The following is a 25102-nucleotide window of genomic DNA, read 5'->3' as shown; positions in this document are numbered from 1 at the left end:
AGTTATACCAGTTCAGAATCAGGCTTATTTTAGCAATCCTCATTGTATTTAAAAAAAATAATCCTGTTATTGATGTTTTATATCAATGTAAACATTCAGTTGTTTATATCAGAACAAATGCACATTCTTTGACAATTGAACAAAATAATTTAACAAGAACTTTTATAGTAGAATAAATGTAAGAAATCTTAAGAAAGTATTGTTAGAACCCTGTGCAGTTTCTATCTTTTTGATTTGTCCAGAGTTTGTTTCCAGGTGATGTCCAATATAAATATTCCCTGTTTGAAAATTGAGAGCACCTGTGGATAGACAAATCCTTTGAAGTCACTTCAACCCTACACGACCTTCAGTGATTTCTTTGAAACCTTGAGCTGTTCTTCAGTTGGACTGATGGTCATTTCGAAGATGCATTGCAGTAGGTTCAAAAAACTGGAAGAAAAGTTTAGAGAGAAGTTTAAGCTATGGGTTGTTAACAACTAAGTTAATGAACAAAACCCACCTGATTTCTAACTTTCTCAGCAGACTCAAAATACAACTGCACTACAAGGGAGAATCCTCTTAGAATTTGATGTTCATTACCTGGATCATCAAAGCTCAACTGTAAGTATGTATGGCAATGACTGTTTTCTCCTGAACTTTATTTTTCCAGTGTCTAAACTGAAACATGATGTTAACAATACACACTGCAAGTTTTATGAATATTAACATACTGAAGCTAAATAATTTTCCAGTTCTTGTTTCTTTCTGTTATTGTTTCTTCCTATGTGACATCATTAACATCTCATCTTCTCCTTCAACTTGTTATGTAACTCTTTTTCTCCTATCATATTATGTTCTCTGCATCCAAGTAATATCCAGGATTCAGCACATTCAGTGACTTTATACCTTCCTCTGCTCCCAAATGTAAAAGCTGGCCTCTGCTTCTTTTTCTGCAGTTTATCATCAAAACTTTTAACATCATATCCTTCTTTAGTTTGATTCACTCCATCATTCTGTGTTTCATTACATTAAAAACTGTAATACAATGTTACATATAAAAACTAAGACAGGTTACTTTAGAAAGAAGATGGGTAAGAAGATGTGAGAACAGCATATGCTTGTGAATGATATGGCAAAGGTAGGCTAAGTACTTGTATTCTTCTCATTAAAAGGGCACTCTTTGCATTCTAAATCAAGAAAATTTTAAAATAAACTAAGCATGCAATTCACCTACCAAGGTCACTGTCATAAATTAGTATTCAGCTCAAGGACTTAGCAAGATTTAAAACCAAAAACAAAGCCAAAAAATGCTGTATGACAAAATAAAAAGCTAGGACAACTTCTTCTCATTTGTCAGATAGGTTTGTTCTCCTTTCAAGAACTTCTCTATTTGGCTAATCTAGACAAATGTGTATTGTTTGTTACTGTATAGAGCTTTTTGTGGATGGCAGATATTACTGTATCCAACAGAAGAACATGCACCATAGAAACATGCTTGTTCCATTTTGCATGTATAAATCATGGGGATGTCACATCTTCAAACCTTCCATCTAAATTAATTACAAACTGACCTTACGTAGTGAGGGAGTAAGTCCTCGTAGAGTAAATTTAATGCTTTATTTTTTTCATATTATAAATGGCACAGTGATATGGCTATAGTTAAGCATCTGTCAGCATTACAGTTATAAAACCTTTTGAGAGAAAGAGGGGCTTATCATACAAGTATCAGTATTTTCTGTGGTCCAAAAACTGGGATCTGTTATTTCAGCTGGGGATTCTTTCATATACATATTTTCAAGTACCTCCTTTTTTCTACTTTGATGTTGTCCTTTGGTTATATTAGGTTCTAACAACATGCTGTCTAGCAAAATGCAGGCAGAGAACTACATTAGCTTCACTTCTATACTTCTACCAATATAACTGTTGTCCTGCAATGCTATTGCTACTCCACAATGCAAACCAGTTTATACTGAAATATCTTTTATGTATCAGGTTGCATGGTGGATGGCTGCTACTGAATAAGAATGTTTTCCCACTTGTTCCAATAGAGGATAGAATCATTTATTTAAATATTAAGGCCAGAAGATAATTTTATCCCCATCCACGTATAGAAAGCACTCAGTTGAAGCACTTAATTTCAACTTGGAATTTTTTTTTCCTTTTTTTTTTCATTTTTTCATTCAGAGAATGCTGCCATTTTGCTTAGAAGCGTAGCAAAAGATTAATTTTACAATGAAAGTTTGCTACTAAACTTCCTAGTTTGCTGAGCTGGACTTGATTCTTTATAAATGGAAGTACAAATACAGAGTTCAGTCTAAGATACTCTTGCTATCTGCCCAATCCTGGCTGCTCTGAAAAAGAATATTCAAATGTTTAAAGGCATACATTTTATTAGAAACACCTTCTTCATTATACAAACTTCCAAATCCTAAAATTTCTCTGTAATTAATATACTCTTAGTTTACATGTATAGTAAAAGAAAGGGTGATTAACCTGAAGTCTTCCAAAAAGAAAATGACTAAATGGACAGGAAAGAAAAAGGTACTCCAAGGAGCACTTTGGAAAGTACTCAGGCCCCAAGGTTCTTTTAAGTATTATCAGATACAATACACAAGAATGACTTCTTCATTTCTGTAACATATGGCCCATTACTTAAGCCATAAGAAAACTGCTTAGTAGTGCACAGAAATACTACCAAACAGCTTAGGAGAGCGCTCCTCATTTCATGCAACTCTATGTCATTACATTAACAAGGCGGCTCATTCTAGCCGATGCTCTGAATCCAGAACATGAAGTAAAAAACAATTCTTGCACTTCCTTCCAAGTCAAAGGAAGAGTCTGGCCAGAAGAAAAATACCTTTGATTCCAGTGCTAATAGCCTGCCTTTACAAACAGATTCATGAAATGCTTCCTGACTTATTCCATATGCACCATCCAAAGACAGTACATAGCTGTTCGGTTTAGGAATCTCCACAATGACAAACTTTGGTGAATAATGTTCTGCACTTCAAACTACACTAATCAAAACCCTAGAAAGCTGCACTACAAGAACTTGTGCACAGGAAATTTGGTTATTTCAATGAACTGATTACTTGGGGTTTTTTTCCCATTTTGTTTTTTAAACAAAAGCCAAATGAACTCAGAGTAACAACTCAAAAAAGAGAAGCTAATATACCTGAAATACTGCACAATGTGTACTTCTAAAAGAAATTAAATTTCTTAACTGAATAATACTGTACCAATATTTAATCTTTTGGGCCGGAGCCTGTGATTCAGTTGAACTGGCCTTGAAGCATTGCCATGCTTTGCTCACCTAACTTTTGTATCTCCTCTGCTTGAATGGAAAGACTTATATATTTTTAACATATTTTTAAAGCAGAAACAATCCTAGATTTCATTGAAAGTAATAACTGGTAAAGTGATAAAACATATCGAATGAGAAACCTAGCAATGTATATCACAATCATTATTATTTACAACTGAGTACACAAACAGGAAAATGTAATTTAAGAAGAAGAGCTTGATCAACATTTTACATAACTGTTTACCAGCTGTCAATACTGTTCTGTTTTATAAATCTTGCTGTTGCATTTCTGTCATTCTATAAGGCTACTACAGAATAATTTCTGAGTTTGTGAGCTTGCAAAAGTGGCATTTTAAAAATATTTGTAGTCAGCACGATGTCCTAGACTTTAGAAGTATTTTAAAAGCCTAGTTCTAATATAACTATTAATATGCCAGGTTCAGTGTAAATATTTCATCACTACCAAGGGAAATGGCAACTATGTTCCAAGTATTTCTAGATCCAAAATGTGAATAGTTGAATGAAATCACTGGAGTTATGGCAAGCTACACAAGCTGAGGAACTGGCCTCTAAACAGAAGCTGTAATGATTATACATGAGCTTTTTTGATACTTCCCTTCTCTGATTGAGACAAGTAATTTGCACACATAGTCAATATTTTAATAGCAGGATCAGTAACTCTGGCACAAATGTTAAATTTAGCATTGGGCAGATTTTGAGTGGCCAGGAGTTAGCAGCTGTGACCTCTTGAGAGAGACATCTGCAGGAACATTTGTAAGAGATAGTGCCTCCTATCTTCCTGCCCTCCTGATTTCATATAAGCTGCTTGGCAGCACACTCCGTCTTTGAGAGACAGCGTTTTCCAGATCATACTAGTAGTAAAAATTCAGCAAAATTAGGGGCTAGTAGCCTCTGCTTCAAGCAGAGGCAAGATGCCACCAATCAGCTGATCAGCACTGTGTTGTTACTTTGAACTGCAACATCTCTTGGCTGTCCATGAGATTTCCTTTGGCCGGCTTTACCTCTAATCTAGGAAATAAAGGTAAAATCTGCTCACCACTCATACCAGATTGCCAGCCTCTGTTTTTATTGATGTAGGGACTTTGTGCATTCAGTACTATCTAAATACCATCATTATCTCTCTAGCTGTCCTAAATAAAGCTAAATGTACCAATCATAGTGACTGCAATATACAGTGAGATTCAAAAACGCTATGGCAACGAGGCAAATGAATATATTTTTTACTGAGCAAATGGAACACCATTAGCTGTATTTAGGCAAAAGGGAAAAATTAGAGAATTAAAGCATTAAAGACTTAAAGTTTAATGACTAATCACTGACTGATTATTCTAGACATGCTCAATTTGCAGGGCACACATCTCTTCTGGACCTCATGGATATCTAAAGACATGATCAGTCTCTGCCTGATTCAAACAAACGTAAGCAAAGAATTTAGCAGCTTTATCTGCATAAAACAGTTCAGCTATGTGAAAAAACAGGAAAAACCAGTGCTAAAATGTATAAAACCAGGGACTCCTGATTCACAAACTGTATACTGCAGTTGTCAGTTCTTCACACTACGGATAAATGTTTAGAATGAATAAGAAAGTTTTTTTGGGGAGACTGTTATCTTATTACCTCACTGAGCAAACCTTAGGAGATATTACAGTTCTTATCTCCTTCAGTGCATTGCTTCAACAGATAATTCTGCCATTCCTTACTGCAGATAGGAAGATTAAGAAATGGAAGATTTAAGATTAGTTTGTTTGCTGAGAATGGCGTCATACGTTGTCTTACACAATGTGTTCTGCACAGTGCAACAAGGCATAGAGATAAGTGTTTACATTTCTCATCTTCAGATAGCCTTTCTGCCTTGTACTGAGTGCCACTACTACTGGAAGCCACAGCTGATTTTTTTTTTAGAGAAAGCTATTATCAGTAACTTTCCTCAGAAAGGGCTGATTAACTGGAGTTGCAAGAGTAAATGAACAATTAAAATAATATTGGTCAAGTAAACATATTACATATTATAAGCAAGTATTCAGAAATTCTACCACTCACTTCCATAGTGTCTTTTGAAAGATAAACGACCCAGTATACCAGGTTGAATCCTGCAAATGCCACTGGAAAGAGGATCCTAGAATACTGGTCTATTTTACTTGTGCCTCCAATAGGTGGTAGTGGCGGTGGGGCTGGTGGAGGAACAGACGCTGTTTGACACTGAGATGCACTATTTGATATTATGCTGGCTTCAGGAGACTGATCTGCCTGAGATGTTACGGAGTTTACTCGCTTCTTCAGGTTACAATTGGAGTCAGAATGCTGTGGAGGAAAAAAGAAAAAAGGAGAAAAAAAAAAAGGGTGATTTTTGGATACAGAACCCTAGGTTTTGTGATCATTAGGCTTCTCTCCACCTTTTTACTCAACTTTCTGATTTTATTGCTGCTTCTCTGCTACAGAGCAACCTAAGGAAATCACAGAAATAATGCAAATATACAGAGGCACATTTGTGGCCTTAAAGCTTTGCTGCAAAGACATAAAAGTGTATGTGCTTTCCATATTTTTAACATGCTAATAAACAGAATCTAAAAGAGAGAAAGAAAAAGAAAAGATTGAGCTAAAAAGAAAAGAAAATAAGTTAATGGTGTATCTAAATTGCAATATATTGGTATGACTGAAGTTTATGTAGATATGAATCAAGTTTAAACAAAATAGCACATACGGGCTGGCTCAAGTGCAGTCTTCACTGTGTGAACCTATTGATGAGTTCTGGTAAACACTCGCTGAATGGAGTCAAGCTGTCACACTCTTATTAGTCCCCAAACTAGCTGCTGATGAACTAGAAAAGTGCTGCACAAAAAGAAATAGACTAACTTTACAGGTGCTGAAGACATGAATGCTAAATTTTCCTGTAGTTTTTTCTAGGATGAAATTTCATTCTCAAATATCTCTCATGATTCCCACAGCAGTTTCATGTATACTACTGAAGACAAATACTCATCCTAACTGTAATGGGACTATTTTTACTTTCATTTATGGTAAAATGAAACCACATTATTCCTATATTTTGTGCAATCTTCATAGCCAGGTCCAAGCTGTATGAAAACTCTTAAAATTTAGCCAGACCTCAGGAACGTTTAGAGTTTACCTCTTAGTTGCTAGGCTGTCATGTATATTCATTATGTACACCTGTTTTATTTGTGGCCAAGTTGCCATTTTTTTACTTTTGTAAGAGTAGAAGTAATAGATTTCTTCCTTGCAGCAATGGCTTAGGAATAGGACCTACCACAGGCTCTAAGCCTGCTCTAATGGATATCAGATACCCACTTTCACAGTAGTATCAAATGGGAGGAAATTTTCAAAAATCTTGCTGGTACTGCCACTACCCAGGACTACCGTTAGTAATGTCAATGCATGGCAGCAGCCATAAGATTCGTCTGATAGCTGAGAAAATACAGAAGAGTGCCTAGAGTGTCAGGTTGGTTTTTATTGTTTTGATATGAAGTACTCAAGTTTTCTTTTAATAGGGTGCAATAGAAATACCTTTGACTCTAAAAAGCAATGCTAACATACAACATTTTAGTTGAGTCTAAAGCTTCATCAGTAAAGAACTGCAAAACTTATTTCCAGATTATGGATGAAAAATCTTGTGCACAAAATTGCACAACATACGCAGCTATGCTTGGGTTTGAATAAGCAACTTTTTTGGTCAGCAGAACTAGATGGCCGAATGCCTGAAGCTGATGAGGAAGTTAGACAATGTAAACAACTTACAATACAACAGCATATATATCTATTGTAAAACAGAATAGTAACATTTGAATGGTTTTAAGGTAGGTAAATTCTGTTAGATATGCAATTTCCAAAGTCATTCTTTGCGAATGATTTAGTGACAATCATTCACTTTAATGTAGCCCACTGTCAGCATTTTGGGGATTTATCTTGCGGGATTTCTATGTATGGAAACAGATTTTAGTCAATCAGATAAATGACTAGGTCGTTAAAAGGAAAAGAAGCATTTGCTGAAATACACTGCCTATATTTGTACTTGGTACACAATTTCTAGATAAAAGACTAGCCTAACACCTGGTATCTCACGTATAACTTAAAACAGAGTTATAACAGGAATTATGCTTTTAGTGGTCAGTGTCACTGCCAGAGTATAAGAACAAGTGACATTGCTACAACATGATGCCAGGTTCTGCTCATGGATGAACGGACTGGTATCCAGCTGAAATTAGGGAGAGATGGAGTCCTCACAGCTGATTTTAGTCTAAGTAAAAGGTAGAGAGAACAACATCTTATTTGCAAAAAAAAAAAAAAAAAAGAAAAAAAGTTCTTTTCCTGTATATGCACCTCTTTTATCTATTGCTCTTTTTCTTTCCCTCCAACCCATCAACACTTCCAACTTGTTATGTTTTGAATGGTTATTAAATGGCATTCATGTTCTGGGGCTGTGCCTATCTGGAACGTAGATGTTTGGTTTTGTATATTCCAGTAACACAGCAAGCAAAAGACAGATTTAAATGGAGGGTGATCTACAGATGTGTCACAGAAACAGAAAGAGGGTTATCCGTGTCCACTTGCACTAATCATAATAATAATAATCCCACTCTATAAACAGACTGACTGACAAAGCCTGGGCTACTGCTTTGATTCAAGTTGCTCTTCAGTTTTGCTTGTATGCCCTGCTTTGAACTGAATTGTAGAAGTTGTAAGGTAGCTTGTTTTTCACTTTACTGCAAGATAGCTTAACCTTTTGTGGAGAATGAGTGGCTCCTAAATATATAAGTGCTAAGATGAATCTTAGCCCTTTTTATATGCAGTGTTCTGGTATAAGGTGGGTCAAATTCTGCTCTGGATCATTCAAGCATGAATCGGGAGTTATTGTACTGAGGTGATGGAGTTAATAGTAGGCAGAACAGATGTAGCATAATGTCTGTGGCTGATGTTCAGTACTGAACATATTTAGAATGTAGAGGTATTAAAATCATTGTGATCATCTGAATAGGCACTTGGAAAAGTGTAATCCTGGTTGTTATTTTATTTATAGTATTTATTAAATCTCATTCCTGTAGAAGGAGAATTGCTATAGAAGGAGGATTATCTCAATGTGATTTCATCTGAAGTTGGGGACAGGAAGATCTGGAGTCAGTATGTATCCTCAGAACTTGAGGAATACACTAACTAACTTGATTATGCTCCCATTTTGGGGCCAGTTTAGGTCCATTTCTATCAATGGAGTGATATTAATAACTTCTCATGACCTAAAATAGCTTATTCCAATATTCAGGAAGGACCAGTGCATTTTACTGTTTCAGTAAAGCCACAGTTTTTTGTCATGCTCTTTACCTGCTGAGGAGGTGGTTTAGAGTTGATATAAATCATTAAGAAATTCCTCAAGTAGTTCTTTACACTGTCTTTAACACCCTCGTGTGCCCATACAGCAAGTCAGGGTGAGGACTATTTTCTTGTATAGCACTAGCCAGGATATGGAATTCTAAGTCCAGATTTATCTCAGATGTGTAATGAAGATGTTTCTCAGTGTGGTAGCTGACTGTAGACCAGACTTGCTGCCCCAGAACCACAACTCATGTTTTTCATTGGAATTCATTGCTAAACTAAGAGGAGGAGGTGGTGAGAGGAAACCATATAGTTTCTTATTACAGTTGAGTTCTGAACAGCAGCTTACAGTCATTTGTCTACTATGTTTAGATTTAACTTTTCCTTTTGACAGATTACCTACAATGACATCATCGTGAAACTTCAGCAAAACACAGACAGAAAACAGGGATGAATAGCCTATTTTGCGTAGTTCACACAGCCAATCACTCAAATAGTAAGGATTGTTTTACAAGTAGCAAGAGCAACAAGAAGAAGCCTGAGGCATGGCACACTGTGTCATAATGAAATTATGACTTCTGTTAAGTTACTGAATCCTGATTCAGAGGAGTCCTCTTGCACTCATGTGGAATGTTAGTCCCATCAGGCAATTAAACTTGTCACTACGTATGACTACCCAGTGACACAGAACAGATTGCAAGATCACTTTTTAACGTGAGATACCATAGAACTGGACTAGACATTGACTGGTATGTCTATGAGCTATTAAAGTACAGTCTGGCTTCTGCAGCTCAGCTCTCTGATCCCCTAGAAAGCTCACAAAGCAGACTTGTCTATAAAGGTGCTGCTCTCACAACTCTCATCAGTATCATTAGAATTTGCTTATGCTCAGAATATCTCCGGAGGCTCTCGGCCAATTGCTTGCCTTACAGATTTAAAAAAATACAGCACATATAACCTTAGAGTAAACGGAATTCTTTGTATGCTTTTTCTGATTTTTATATGGATGCTAACTGTGATTTATGAATGTGCTTTGGTTTTATGTTTCTTTTCCTCAAGAGATTTCTGCAATTCATATCTGTAAAATTCTCTACTGTTCTCTGTTCCTTTGTACTGCAAATACATACTCTCACTATCAGTTTTGTTTATGACCAAGCAGTAATATGGGTATCTTATGTATGCACTCCGATTCTGGCTAAATTTAAATGAGTTCATATCTGTATGGCCTTACTTCTCTCTCTTTTACTCACTTATGTCCGTTTTTCCTGCAGGCAATGCAGAGGTTCATGAGAATAAACTCTAAATGTTTAGACAAAAAATGTGTTATTCCTCCTTTTCTTTATAATTTATTGGATTAAAGATATTGAACTTTGCTGAGATCACAAAACACACAAAAAAACCCCCAGAAACAACAAAAAAACCTAGGACCAAAACTCAATGTCTGTACAAGGCAGAATACTAAATTAAATATATAACATTTTCCCTGCCCATCTCATTAGTAGATACAGTTTGAGTAATTTCAATCATTCACATTATACACATAAAATCACATGCTAGTGACTTAGCTCCCAAAGAGGGAGTTAAGCATAGTTTAGTCCCTACATTCAACACTATGATCTGAAAAACTCTGCTTAGCTACTGAACAACCCATACGCAGCACCTTGGAGCAGGAAAAGTTCACCACATTATGTAAGACCTCCTGGTGGGGATGCACTAAGGTACCTCAATCTTTACAGTCCTGGCAGTTTAAGTATCCATCTCTTGCCAGAGGTTCATTATAACCTACAATTTAGACATTTCTTTGCATATCTCATCTGTGGGATCTGATTCAAAAAATGTTTATTGCAAACATCTATAAACAGTGTTCTGCATAATTAAAAGCTGAATATAGTTTGGAAGTCATTAACAGTCCTAACTTCAGGCATCTCTTTAGGAATTCTAAGTTTCCTTTCCTAGAAATATTATGAGGAATAACATGCAAATTTGTTTTCTTTGTGCTTTACCCTAGTAAAAGGGTTAAATCATTTGGGTTAAATGACTCACTTGGAGCATGGGAAAGCCATGTTCAAATTCGTTCTTGACCTTCAGGGACTGAAATTCACCTCTCTTAAAATACAGCCTAACCATCAGGTGAAGGTGGTTAGGGGGAGAGGCTGTTACCTTATTACTTCAAAGCTGTTTTACTTTGCATGGAACATCTAAAGAGCCATTAGAGGCAGAAAGCATAACTTTGAAAAATATACCATGCCCACTGTATTAAAATTGCTGTCATATAAAACAGGTAAGCACTAAGAAGAGCAGAGACTGGAACCCTAGTCATTCTCTTTTCAATGTGAATGTACTGTAGTAGAGTCTCTTCCTAACATTTATATATAGCATATCAGAAAAATCATGTAATTAGCACAGAGCCTCTGTCAAAATACGTGTTTATGTTAAACAGATTAAAATGTTCAAAGTCACATTCAGTGTCAGTCCAGAACAATCCCTGTCTCTACGTTTACTTTGCTACATTTTTGCAGTGTATAGAAACTACTTCTTTGAGTGTCTAAATGAGACAGAATTACACAAACAGCACTAGAGAGGCTTGTTAAGGGTTTTTTTCTATAATTTAACTTACTTGATTTTGTTCTCACTGCCCCCCTGCAAAAAAGTTACTGGGATTAGACTTCAATGTTGAACAAAAAAATGTCTAACTCCAATTCATCTTGAATTTTTCTATTTTGGTGTATGACATCAGCTACATCTAAACCTTCCTTACTGCCCTGCATTGGCTTTGTCAGTCAAATATTTAACTCAGGCAGAATCGAATAATCAGCATCTACTTTCCTTGCTGAGATAACAAAAAGTCAATATAGTTGAAACTTGTCTGTTTTTAATAGTCTACTTGATAATTTGCAATTGTGGAGGAGCAGGAAGGTCTCCCTAATTCGACTGAAAGTGCTGTGTTCTCAGTCAAGACTTTAATGCATGTAGCTGTTTCCAGGATGATCTCATGAAGGGTTGTTGATAATCCAAATAGAAGTGCTCTCCTTTCAGTTACACTAGGATATTCATTAAACATACCAAATATATTCTGACATAATTATAGAAAACTAAATCTTCTATACTGAAGTGACATATGGCTGCTCTGCAGTTGGGCAGGGTTGTTAAAGAGAATGAGAATCCTTTTCTGCCCAAACCATGTTATTTTGAAACACAGGGACAAGGTTATTTGTAGGGAGAAGGAAGGTCTCCCAGTTGTATTTCACTGTTCTGTGCTGTTTTCTGTTAAAACAACAGGTCTTTTAGAACATAACTGTAATCAAGCTACCACCCTGTAACAATCTTTTGTCTTCTACATGTAGTCTCACATGGAAAGGATGTCTTTTGACCCATGGCATGTATTCCCTATCTCGCAGAGCATTAGTTCAACTGGTGCACTCCAGACAGTATCACCAATTTCCCTTCCCCTGCAAATTCCAGTATTGGGATATTCCTGGATAAAGGAAGCCATAATGATGAAACAATATGATTGATATAGAAAATACACATTTGAAATGGATTAAAAAGCTAACTGCCGTAATATTTTTTTATATATATGTATATATATAGCATTTGGTTTTGACATGCTAGAACAAGCTTGGTCACCATGTGAATAAAAACAGGTTTCTGTCAGGGTCCAGATGACTACTCAGCTTGTTGCCATTGTATTTTGGAGTGGAACACCCATACTTCTGTATTTCACACAGGGATTGCCTGCAGCTGACAAAGAGAGCAAGCCAAATTCTGCTCTCAGTTAACTGAGGTAAATAGAGTGGCTTTCCTGGAACCAGAACAGGCATGCCGGGCTGTCATCAGTTAACTGAGCACATAGTCAGACCATTGTCTCTCTTACTGAAACCAGTGTAGTCCAATGACTTGAGCAGAGTTTTTCCTACTTTCATTAGTACAGTAGAGCAGAATTTGGTCTTCTGCCATCTTTCTTTTCCGAGTGTACAGGTTTTTCGGCTACAATATAAAAACCCATGAGAAAAAGATTTGTTCATTTGAATAAAGCAAGATTTTAAATAACATTAACTACACTGAAGGGAGAAGAAGGCTTTTTGATAGGATTTTGAAGATTTTTGATTATTTTTTTTAAGGAAACACAGTTAATTTGGAATTAAAAAAAGGAATATATTCTGTAAATACATTTATCTTGATGAGTTTAGGCCCTCACTCAAGCAGCAAAAGCTTCTAACTGGCTGTTTTATAACTCCTTTGTATTTTCATTTATACCAAAACTGTCTCCCAGGGCTTCTCTTATGCAAAGCAGGAGAATGTATCTCCTGTCATACAGAAAGTACTAGTTCAGCCAGCCTAAGGTTATTCCCACCACAATGTTCTTTAGCCACTCTTCAGGCAATTTAAGATAATAGATTATTAAAAACATATAGTCTATGTTGTTACTCTTAATGTTGCTATTGGTAGCAGAGTTCCATTGGCAGTTGTATAGCCATGAAAATTTTCAAGGAAGTACATCTCACTTGTTCACTTCTATTTTTATAAATGGACTCCAAAAAATAAGTAAACCTTTACAATCTTCAGAAATTTTCTCAATGTAAAAACACCATCTGACTTCTATAAATGCAGAAGACAGTAAGCATTTTTGACACACTGTTCCACTACTCTTCGTCCTATACCTGCTCTTTCCTATAGCTAAAATTCCGACAACTTTCCTGCACTTAAACATCACAAATAAAAATACTAGCATTACAAGTGGATGAAAAACTTTACTATCCTATCTAAAAGAGCAAAAAGAAATAAAAGAAAATAATCACAGATTAGAAAAGACAAGGTACCAAAGCCCAGGGTATGACAGAAGGGAAAGATTTTAATTATTTTTTTAAAATCAAATAAAGTAGACAGTTAAAAAACATTTTAATGTATAAGATGTGGATTCTAATAGGTTTTTTTCTAGTGAATTAGAAAACATTTTAAGAAGATAGATGGACTAAATGGGGAGAAAAGGCAAAAAGAAGAGCAGGAGAGGTAAGATAAATTACGCAAGGGGTAAAGAATAAGAATTGGGCATTGTAACAACCAAAAAAAGAAAAATCTGGAAAGAAAAGTGATGAAAGAATTTAGAGGCAAACAAATGGAACAAGTTGGGGGGTATGGGGCAACAAAGGGGAAATCAGGATCTCAGAAACAGCTCCTAAATCTACATTGAGTGTTATGCTGTGTGCCTTATTTAAACATAACTGCCCTAAGACCATTAATGTAGCTGTAGAAGTACAAAGCTCAGCAGAGGATGATAATCCTGAGGAAATGGTCATATACTCACGCAATCAGCCTGTGCTAACTACACTGTTAGCATTCAAATTAGCTAGTTCAGGTCTGTTTCAGCTGAAATTATATCACTGACTGCAGTACATCCATCTATGTGACAGCACACAAAAGTTCTTTCCCTCTTACCTTCACCACACAAAAAAAAGAAAGAAAAGAAAAAAGAAAAAGAAAAGCTTCTTAAAATCTGTTATCCTGTAATTACTGCTTTTTCCCAGCACGCCTTTCTGGAATGGGACCTTTTAAATCCAACAGTTAATTTTTCTAGAAGCCATTTTGACTACATCATCTTTCCTTCAACTGTAAAGTACCCTTCATTTTTATGATCTCATTGATTTTGCTTTTTCTATTACTGCAGAGGTGCATTCTCATAGAGAACTGGTCCTGTGAGAAAAAAGTAGTGGACTTACAGGACTTGTTACTGTCTTGGATAATATGAGCTTTGAACAAGATCAGGACTACTGAATTTTGTGGACACTGTGGGCTGTTTTAGAGACCGAGTTTACCTTGGGACCTTGAAATTATGGGGTTTACTACTCTTCTAAATCTGTATGTTGTTAGCTAGTTGTAAACAATTGTCTTGAGGAAGTGATTGCAGTGTGCTTCCCAGATGGTAATTTTATTCCTAGATGTTTATTTTTTGCTCGTTTTTCCTTGGAAAAGCAAACAAGTAAATATTTACAAAATGAGGAAGGCATGTCTTCAGTTTGGCTCTGTGCTTGTTTGTGGCTGAAGCCCTTGATAAGAAATTTGAAGTCTTTTAATTTCTTTTTCTTTTATTAATTTTTACAACAGCAGTTTTGTACTTTGTGTTTAGCTTGGTCTGCAATGATACAGGCACCATGTAAATCTCACCCACAAGTACTGGAGGAGCCACAATCATCAGGAATATGTTCTAGTATATCTGGGCATATGCAGAGGGTTATTCTTTGAAACAGTTGTCTTCTAGAGATTGGGGAAGGGAGGGTGATGGAGGTGGCTTTGTAGCATCTGCTGTGAATTCACCAGCAGTAGCACGTGCAGAGCAGGCCAAACTGTTTTCATATCACTCAGCAGGGACTTCAATCAAAAAAAGGTAGCTTTTTTTTTTTTTTTTCCTTCTTGGAAACCTCCCTATGATTAACTCAAACTTGAATAAGGAAGTGCATGTGTAGGAAAGATCAGAGCTGTTGTTCCTCTTTGTTATATAGCAGCTATCAATATTTTCTTAATGCTACATAAAGCCAAGTGATCTCTTTGGCTTTTTTTCTGACAGCTTGCCCTCAAAAAAAAAGTCAACAAAAGAATAAAAATGAAGCTTTAGTACATTTTAAAGTTCTTTCAGTCTTAACAGTATTTTTCTTATTTTATGCTATTTTACTGTTTCAATGTTCTGGTCATTCAGTCCAGAGTACTTCTCAGTCAAATACCATGATATTGGGAAAGGGGGAAGTATGCCCTAAATATTGGCAAATGCATGCTTTTTTTTCCCTCTCACTGTTTTTTGTAAGGTTTAAATATAATTATAAAAGTTTACTAGTTAAAATAAATGTAGATATGAACATTGCAAATATTGCCAAAACTAAATCAGCCTTTCTGCTGTCACGTCAAAATCAGTGCGAGATTCTGCAAACATTTGCTTCCAAGCTCCTTTTAATTTTTTTGCACTTTCTTTTGTATTTTCTTTATATAACTGTGGTTTAAAAAAAAAAAAAGGCTGGTTCTGAGTGTAAATGTATAACGATCTGCTTCTTTTTGCATTTATATATTTAGTGAAAATAAAATGCATTTCTTCATTTTATTATATCTTGCAAAGTCTTCCGTTTTTTTCAATATTAATAAAAATTATAAGCAAAATACAATATAGCTTACAAGCACAATGCTTCCCAATTGAAGTGAAGAACATTTGTTGATTAGTTCCAATGAGGACCACTAACAAGATGCTGTGGAGCTTTGGTTCACTATTACATGGAACTTATCAATTATGAACTTAACGTTTTTTATGTACCTAAATGTTGTAATTTTAACTGCTGTTTACAAATAAATGTGGAAAAATTACTATATGGTGGGTAAGATGTTGCCCTGATATTCAAAAGCTCTTAGATTGACTTCCTTATTCAACTACAGACTCACAGGTTTTGCAGAAGATCATTCAAATTCTGTTATTCCTCTCAAAATGGGAAATGTGGTGGTAGTAAAACTGATCTTGAAAACAGGAGGGCTATAGTGATAAATATATTAACATATGCTGTGAGACAGTATTCATTACTTAGCCCGAGACGTAAGGAATAATATTTACAGGCAATTCTGACATAGTTTTTTGATACTAGAAAGCCTTCCTGTCTTTCGCATGTACTAAAATCTATCTTCAATCTTTACACTTTTTCCCCAAGCTTCCACCAACACAGATTTTTATGAAAGTAACAGATGCCAAGTTTATGTAAAGGCTAATTCCTCTTCTTCCAGATGACCCACTTATGGTGTGTACCAGTGTACTACAGTGATCCCATAATCATCTGGCCAATGCACATGTTCATTCCATTGTACAGTGCCCTACAAATTCTGCAGACTTACTGAGAGAACCACAGCTGCCTGACCACACTGCCTACAGCATTGCTCAAGAGAAGTACTATGGGTAACAGTCTAATGGCTTTCCTTAAATATCTTACCAAATAAACATCTCTCTAGCAAATCATACCTCAAATTTAAGTAAACAGTATGAATAAATGAAGTCTTTTCATTTTCTGAAATAAGAACAATGTCTTCGATAAATAGGCATGATCTGGTTACATAATCTGTTTCAGGTTAAGATCACTTTAATATTGTTTTTCATTCACTACTTCAGCTGCCTCTTCCTATATGATGCTTATTATCAGAAAAGCAAGCAATTACCGAGACAATCTCGTCCTCTGCCGGTACAGTTGCTGCTGATAGTGCTGCTGCCAGTGCTGCTGCCCTGGCTGCCTTCCTCATTGCTCTCTGAGTCTGAAGATTGGTAAAGTAGTTGACAGCTGCAAATTCAATAAGTGCAGAGAAGACAAAGGCAAAGCACACAGCTATGAACCAATCCATGGCGGTAGCATAGGACACCTTGGGCAAAGAATGGCGTGCACTGATGCTTAAAGTGGTCATTGTTAGAACTGTAGTGATTCCTTGAAAATAAAAGAAAGAAAATGGGGGCATTAGAATTTTGCTTCAATCCTGCTACTCTTAAATTCATATATTAAAAATAAAACAACTCCTTTTTGGTTTTAGCTGTCATCCTGTGTACCAGCTAACCAACAAGACTGCTGAGTCTTTTGTATTCTTAAATAATTCATGTATACTGGCTTCAGCATCTAAAAGCTCTGAACAAACTTCCTTAATACATTGAGCAGAGTGAAAGTTAAGATAACTATATACCCCATGGTGCAGCTTCTTAGAATTGTGATAAACATGGGTAAAACAAAATTCAGGCTGAAACCATGAGAGACACTTTACTTGAGAGGTTAGTATGTGGAATGTTTGGCAGAAATTTAGATTAACATACTGTCATTTCCAAACAGTGATCCTCTCTTTCTCCTGTTGTTGCACAGGTCAGATCATGGCTTACAGAACCCTCACTGAATCAATGGAATTGTGCATTAAAATCAGTGGTAGGCTATAATCCAAATATTTCAAGTAATAAGAGTTTGGTCCTCTGTGCTGTTGACTTTAATCACTGGATACAGTCTTTAAGATTCACTAACAGTATCTTGACTTGAAAGGGCTCATAGTTACAAATATGGAAGGACAGAAAAGCTACTTCTCGAGAGCTGCTTATGTATTTTCACATAACAAATCTGGCCATGTAGCTTATGGGCTCCATAGTGTTCTTCATGTGAATTCATTAATTTATTCTTTCTGGTTTGGACTGTACAGCGTTAATAATGTAGGAAATATACTTACTTCCCACTGCTGCCTGATACAAGCAAAAAGTGCAAGCACAAACTCATTCATTAACATACAAGCCTCTGTGACTCATGTTTACTTATAACTATGCCTGCTAGAATGTGAAAACTGCAGGTATTTAAAGACAGTAAGGTGGAGAATACCCTTTTCTGCTTTTTCTGCAGTTGGGAAAGGGTAGGTGGGAAAGTAAAAGTTATAATGTCATGATGATGAATCAATATGCTATGAATGATGCTCAGTGGAAAGGATGCAGTGTCATTGCATACTGCAGCACCAAGAGAGGGTGACTTGATTATTTTCAGAGTTTTTTTGCAACTCTTCCACATGATGTAGCTTGCCAGCTGTCTGAGGTTAACTACATCCCAATGTCATTACTTAACATGTTTTAATGAAATGCAAATAGGAGATGGTATAAAAGTATGTAGGATCTCTACTTCTCCCAAACATGCCAGACTCATTTTATAATATGAATACAAATAAGCTGAGATATATTTCAATTTCAAAGGTCCAGAATGAACTTTTCAATATGATGTGTGATTAGATTAGAATCTGTCCATGTGCTAGTTAGTAATAAAAATGATATATTCTGTGTCTGAATAAAAACTTACTGCAGCAGGAATTTAAACTTAGGAATAGGACTCCTATTCTATTACAGATATAGATAAGACTTCTCTCAATGTGGAGTGAATATTGATGAAATGCTCTGCACTGTGGAAAACTACTTTATCAAACTGAATGCCAAATTACAGTTGGTAAACTGTGTAACTGATGATTGTTTACCCTTGTCTTTCTACTCTGAACACTTCTTGATAACTTTTGAAGAATCTGTTACATAATGGAAAGACTGAAATATGTTATCTTTCCTTATTAAAAATGAAACAACAAAAAAACCCAAACACCTTTCCCTATCTGAGATTTTATTATAAATAAAGTTTAATGACTAGATATTAATTTAAAATTTCCAGGGTGACTTGCTAGGAAGGTAGAAGCTGACTACTATCTTTCTGCAAAATAACTGATAAACATTTTGCCAGAAATAAAAGATTAGATAAAGGCACATAAAAATGTGAAATAATAGCCACTGCTATATGGATTCAGAGCATACTTAAAATTAGGCCTCCAATAACCATGTTTCTTATTCTAAGTAATTTCTGATAATGCCATCCTTCAGAAAACTTCACACATATATACATATATACGTATATGCATATCTACATACATAGCTCTACATAAGATAAGGAATTCATAGTAGCAATCTGCTGTTCTTTCCAATGACACAATTATAAAGAATGCCAAGAGCGCCTCTTCAAGTATTTCTGTCTCCCCTTTTTCACTTGCAGGTCTGTAAAGAATAGGTGCTTATGACCATTAATTTATCTTTGCAAAATGTTCAGGGTATTTATTGTATTATTACCTGCAAAGGATAACTGACATCCATATTGGAGGTAAATAGAGTTGCTAAATGAATTTGTTCTGAGAAGCTGTTTTGGGCACACCATTGTTATTCTTCCACTATTAATTTCTCTTCTCTCAAACTTACAGTTTGGGAACTTCAAAGTATAAGTAAAAATTTATAATTCAAGTATTTGCATTATGATGCAGAAAGGAGACTTAACTTCTCTGTTTTAAACCTTCTCCATTTTAAACCTTTTCTTTTTTATTGGGGCCTGAAAATTTTTTTTTGTCATAAGGACTTTGCCCTCTTTTCCTTAGATGAAGGTATTCAGAATCCATGGGATTTTGAATTAGTAAGGACTATAAATTGAGGCTGTGCCTGGGAGAAGTAAGAATAGAATAAGGATTGAAATATTCTTTTAAAACACCAACATGACTAATTTTCCACAATACTGAGAAAAGTGTCTATTTTACTATTTTCATAAAATATTTTCTGTTTCTAATTCTATATTTACTCCAGGGTTTGGATCTCTATGTATTTATTACTGAATCAGCTAAAGACTTATTTGCACATTACTTCAAGCATATAGAATTGACTTCCACTGCCCACTAGGTAGCAAATATGTTTTACTCCAAATGTAGAGGATATAACTGTATAGTCCAGAGATGCAACATAAAGCCAAATCAGGTAGCATCATATTTGGTATACAAACCTCCTATATATATTTTATGCTTCAATTGCAATAAGCATCCTTGAAAATCTATTGCCTGATATTTTAATATTTTTAAGCACTTAAATAAATCCCAATTGCCAGAAAATAATACTTGTAAGTGCTTAATGATGCCAAACTGTATCCCAATTCCCAATGGGGATTTCAAGAACAAAAGTGGCAATCTTCCTTCAGAGGCACCTGAGGAAGTTGTGTTCACTTAGCACTCCTAAAAGTTTGCAATGCTTTTATGAATACCATTCCATGCAGGTAGGAAATGTCAATTGACTGAAATCAAATCATACAAATTCTGTAGCCTCCTAACTACAATTATAGACTCAGTTTGAATTATAAGACTTGCAGCATTTATGCTTAGGGAACATATAACTGCCTTTCTGTTACTGAAGACAAGTCTCACAAAGGGAATTTTTTTAATAGAAATACTGGGATAAGAGAAGATAGATAGGGGTGCAAATCATGTATGTATGGGTAGTGGATTCATGAAGTTTTTGACAAGTTTTATTATTTTTACTTAGTATTTTTATGATTGTTTTTCTAGAAACAACAATTCAGTGCAAATTTACCCCTTAACAATGAGTGCAGTTTCAGAGCTTATCAATATTGAAGCAGGAGGTGTGTGTCAATTTTAATAGCAGAGCACACACTAAAAATTAAGGAGACAAAACTCACAGCTTTGGGAGCATTAATACAAACCACTGGAAAGAAAAAAGGGCCCTGCCGTGCCATATGGACACACCTTTCACATTACAACTCCAACCTGTGCTAGGGACAGGATTCATCTCACCTAACTTTATCCATCTAAAGTCCTTGCTAGTTGTTTAGGTACCTTTGTAGACAAGGGGAAGAGAGCACTTCAGAATGAGTGCTAGGTGAGGTACCTTATGTCAGATGAGGTTAATTCCATCGCATATGATTTTTTTTTTAAAGCTTTAACTCGGATTGGTTTCACAAAAGAATAAATCAATAGAAAAATTCCTTTTTAAAAAATAGAGAGGTTGACATTTACTCTGAAACTGTCCCTTCCTGCATACAACAAAATACTCAGGGGAATAAAAACATCACAAACAAGTCTGGCTAACCAAACATTCTGAGTAAAGAATTTCGACTCTCATGGGCAGATTGAATATTACTTCCTTTAATTTTAGTATTTACATTTGTTCACTGAAACCTACTAGCTGTCTTTTCCAATCCCCACTGGATTACAGTAGCTGTTTGACGCAATGGATTCAATACAGTGAATGAAGTAAATGATAAAAGAACAAAACATGAATACCAGCCACGGTTCTTGCTGGAACAGATTCTTTGTTGATCCAAAACACAACTTGAGACAGGACTACAGTCATGATGCATGGAATGTATGTCTGAATGAGATAGTAGCCTATTTTCCTTTGAAGATGGAAATAGAGCAGCTGAAGTGAATATTCGCCTAAAACAAATAAGCAATGAAAGTAATGAATGAATGGTATATGTGATGCTGAGCTGTTCAAAGACCATAACGCAGCATACCAAAAACTGTTCTGGCTGGAACAGACTCCTTGTTAATCCAGAAAGACACCTGAGAAAGAATGACTGTCATAATGCATGGAGTATATATCTGTATCATGAAGTAGCCCATCTTCCTTTGCAAGTGGAAATAAACTGTCATGATTACGTATTCACCTGTTAAGAGACAAGTACGTCAGCATTATTTTGGCAACATATGAGTAAACATATTCGCTTAAACCCAACTTACTATGTTCTGACGAAAGCACTTACAGGCCTCCTAGTGCGTAATAAAAATAAGCTGATTAAAAATAGATAAAGTGACCTTATGGAAACAGAGGAGAATAATATTCATTTTATGTATTGTTTTTACTGGGGCAGGGAGACGGGGAATTCTCAAGAATTGCATGAAAAATTGTATGCTTAAAGGGACTGTATTGAAAAGCTATCTTTCAAGAGACAATGGTTAGATTCTTTCCAAGGATTTTAGATTTTAAAATGGCAAAAGATAATTAAACTAATTTGGTTCTATATGAAAAAACCCTGTAATTTATTTTAAAGATGGGTTTGATAATGTCAATAGTTCCCACATGGCTACTACATCTTACCTGTGTTAGATTTAATTGTTTCACTAGATACAGTTTGTCCTATGAGGTCATACTGGAGGAGACTGGAAGACTCCTGTGGTACTTCTACTGAATGCAGGGGTCCTTTTTTCCATGTATAAATTATTTCACTTTTTGGATAAGCATCTGAGTTACAGAGGGAAAAATTACTATTATTAATTATGTAATTTATAAGCAATTGAAAAAATAAGTAGCATGATCCCTTTTGTGGCGCAAATACCCACAGAAACATGCATCCTGCTCCAGCAAGTTCCTAACCTCATTAATGACAAAATACAAAAAAACCCAATAAAAGAATGGTTGAGTTGGGACCTGTTAGGCACTAGCTTTTGTTTCTGAACTTGCTATAAAACACATACATTGATTACCACACATCAACTAAATATTTTCAAAATGGATAACCACAGATCAACTAAATACTTGCAAAACTAGAAGTAATATAGTAAATGTACCACAGCTTTTATGACTTGTTGAAGGACCCACTTTGACTACTAGATGTGTAAGAATAATAAACAATAAAATATGCTTCAACTGTCACCCTTCAGTGAATAAATCCATGTCCTTATGAATGGTCTGAGTCTCAGAGGAGAAAGTAAGATACTAGTATAAAAAATATAATAAAAAATTTCAGCTAGGTCATTAAGTAGTGTCCTAGGATCTCACTTCTGATCTTCTCACATACATATAGACCAAATGTATTACTATAAAAAACTGAAAGATACAGAAAAACTTACAGCTTCCAAACTTCAATGGACAAGCATGTCCATCCATAGGGAAGTTCACCAACCGCATAGGACAATCAGCATTAATGGTTAGTCTAGAATACATTATAGTAGATGACAATGAAAAAAAATGGTATGCAGGAACACTGCTGAAAGAATCAAAAATAAAGGTCAGCTAAAAGCAGAAGAATAGGCTCTCACCTCATTGTGTAAAGAATAGTTCCATTCTGCATAATTCTGAAAAGTTTGTTAGGAGTTGTCATATTATGAGCAATCGATTTTTTCCCATTTCTAAAAAATGTATCTGGTGTCCAAATTTTACTGACCATTAAATTGTTCAATCTCAAAATTTCAGTTGGCCCACTAAACTTCAACCTCTCATCAGTCCACGTCTGCCGAAAGAAGACATCCATTGTGTACTCCTATGGAAAATAAACAGGTGGTTGATTTATGGGGAGGGCAGCAGTCCCAAGCTGCTGTATAAACAGTAACTCCATGAAAGCACCTAACGCACATGTCAATGGCATTTCATTTACTGCTTAAACACTTAATCCTATTACCATTAAGTAGTTACTAAAAAAAAAAGTAGTCTATGAAAACATATCCCATTTTCTTATTATTTAAAGAATAGTTACAAATTAATCAGTGAACACAGAATTTGACACAAGTAAGGCAAAAAACCTCATTGCCCTGTCAGAGGTAATAATTTAATTCAAAGTGACTGAGGTCCAAGGAAATACAAATGTCTAATTTAGCATCCTTTCAAAGTGCAAAAACAAACTATCAATGTTTAATTGCCAGGAACAAAAAGACATGCTCAGTGCCTCTTTTGCAGCTTACTTTGGATATTCACAAAGAAAGGACTGATGTGAGTGAGTCACATCACAGTAGGATTACGGTGTCAAGTTAATATTAATGTAAGTTATTTTTCTTAAGGATTCTTAGTAATATTCTCACAAACCTTCAGAATGATTTTTCTACACAAGTTGCTTAGGAAATGGAGATAAACCTTGACTGGAGGCAAATTCTGTAAGAAGGCAAGGTTATGCCTTATCTTAGATTAACTGATGGAGAGAGGAAGAAAAACTTTCGGTTGTATCTTGGGGCGCAGTTCCTTGCCTGCAAACTGGACTGCAGGCTCAGGTGAGCAGGTATTGGAGGAAGTGTACCAGGGCAAAAATAGCGATCAAAGTCAATTTCCAGAATGAGAACAGCAATGGTATCCTCACCCTGATGGCTTAACATCTTCCTGGGGCTGCTGCTGTAATTGATGGAGCTCACCCAAGTCCGCAGTTACCCGAATTTGGGGGCACCCAGCACGACAAGTGGTAGCTGTCTCATAAATGGCACGGTTCCCCTGCAGCTGCTCATTAGGTTGTCTCCTACCACGCAGCCTTCCTGCAAACCTATGTGTTGGGGCACTGATGCTTACAATCCTCTTAACGAAGTTAAAGAGGCATCTTTAACCTCCCATCCGTGCCCTCACCCCAGGCTAGCATTGCTCTCTGTGCCCATGCTCGGGCCTGGGCCAGGAGCAGCCCTGGGCCGGGGGCTGCCCCGGCTGACTCTGCTGGGGAAATAGCTATATGCAGCTCCAGCCAAACAGCTCTGCTGGGCCCTAGAGATTGTCAAAAAGATTAAGCCTCGTAATCTGCTTTAATGACGGTCAACTCGGATGCCACCGTAATGAATCCCAGGAAAGGAGAGCAGGGGTGGCAAGCTGGGCCCTTACCATCTCCACGTCGGACACCGGCCCAAAGCTGGTCACGTAGATGTCCGTTTTGACTTCCGTCACGGCGCCTGCGGGACACGGAGACGAGCTGGGAGCGGAGCGGGCTCAGGGCCGGCGGGGCGCGGCTCCCCGCGGCGGGTTCCCTCGGGGCCGCGGTGCGACGCAGCACCGGGGCCGCCCCGCAAGAGCCGGCGGGCTGGGGGCTGGCGGGCACGGGAAACTTTCCTCCTGCGCCGTCCGCCTCTCGGGTTTCACCGCCTCCCTCCCGCCGCGTCCGGGGCCGGACCCTCCTCCCCGCGCCCGCTGAGGCGAGCCCCTCCACCGGGAGCCGGAGAGCTCCCGCTCGCCTTCCCTCACCGAGCCGCGTGCTCTCAGGCTCCCCGAGGGGACGGGAGTTTCCCTCTACCTCCAAATCCCGGCCGGAGCCTGTTGTCGTAGCCGTCCAACAGCTTGTCGAGGATCCGAGTGATGTTTTCCGAGTAGAGGTCCCCCCCGTCGCCCTGGCCCCCCAGCGCCTTCTCTATGCTGCGAGGAGATGCGTGTCCCGCCGTCAGCCCCCCTCGCCTCAGCCC

The 25102-nt window shown here is 36.8% G+C and overlaps 1 protein-coding gene across 1 annotated transcript in view; it reads right to left on the bottom strand.

The window, feature by feature from the left end:
* Positions 1-314: 314 nt before the first annotated feature.
* GABRA6 (gamma-aminobutyric acid (GABA) A receptor, alpha 6) overlaps positions 315-25102 on the bottom strand; it is a 25025-nt gene continuing 237 nt past the window's right edge. Inside the window, exons 2-10 of the mRNA XM_010579120.1 lie at positions 24937-25055; positions 24531-24598; positions 23000-23220; positions 22811-22893; positions 22059-22202; positions 21475-21627; positions 16805-17064; positions 5345-5605; positions 315-429 (exon numbers count right to left, since the gene is read on the bottom strand). Coding sequence (XP_010577422.1) covers positions 379-429; positions 5345-5605; positions 16805-17064; positions 21475-21627; positions 22059-22202; positions 22811-22893; positions 23000-23220; positions 24531-24598; positions 24937-25055 — 1360 coding nt within the window. The 3' untranslated portion in view covers positions 315-378. The remainder of the gene's footprint in view (positions 430-5344; positions 5606-16804; positions 17065-21474; positions 21628-22058; positions 22203-22810; positions 22894-22999; positions 23221-24530; positions 24599-24936; positions 25056-25102) is intronic.

This window comes from Haliaeetus leucocephalus, unplaced genomic scaffold, assembly GCF_000737465.1.
Source record: "Haliaeetus leucocephalus isolate CR32 unplaced genomic scaffold, Haliaeetus_leucocephalus-4.0 Scaffold656, whole genome shotgun sequence".
NCBI lineage: Eukaryota > Metazoa > Chordata > Aves > Accipitriformes > Accipitridae > Haliaeetus > Haliaeetus leucocephalus.
The sequence above is the reverse complement of the archived record's forward strand: the minus strand, read 5'-3'. Positions and strand labels throughout refer to the sequence as shown.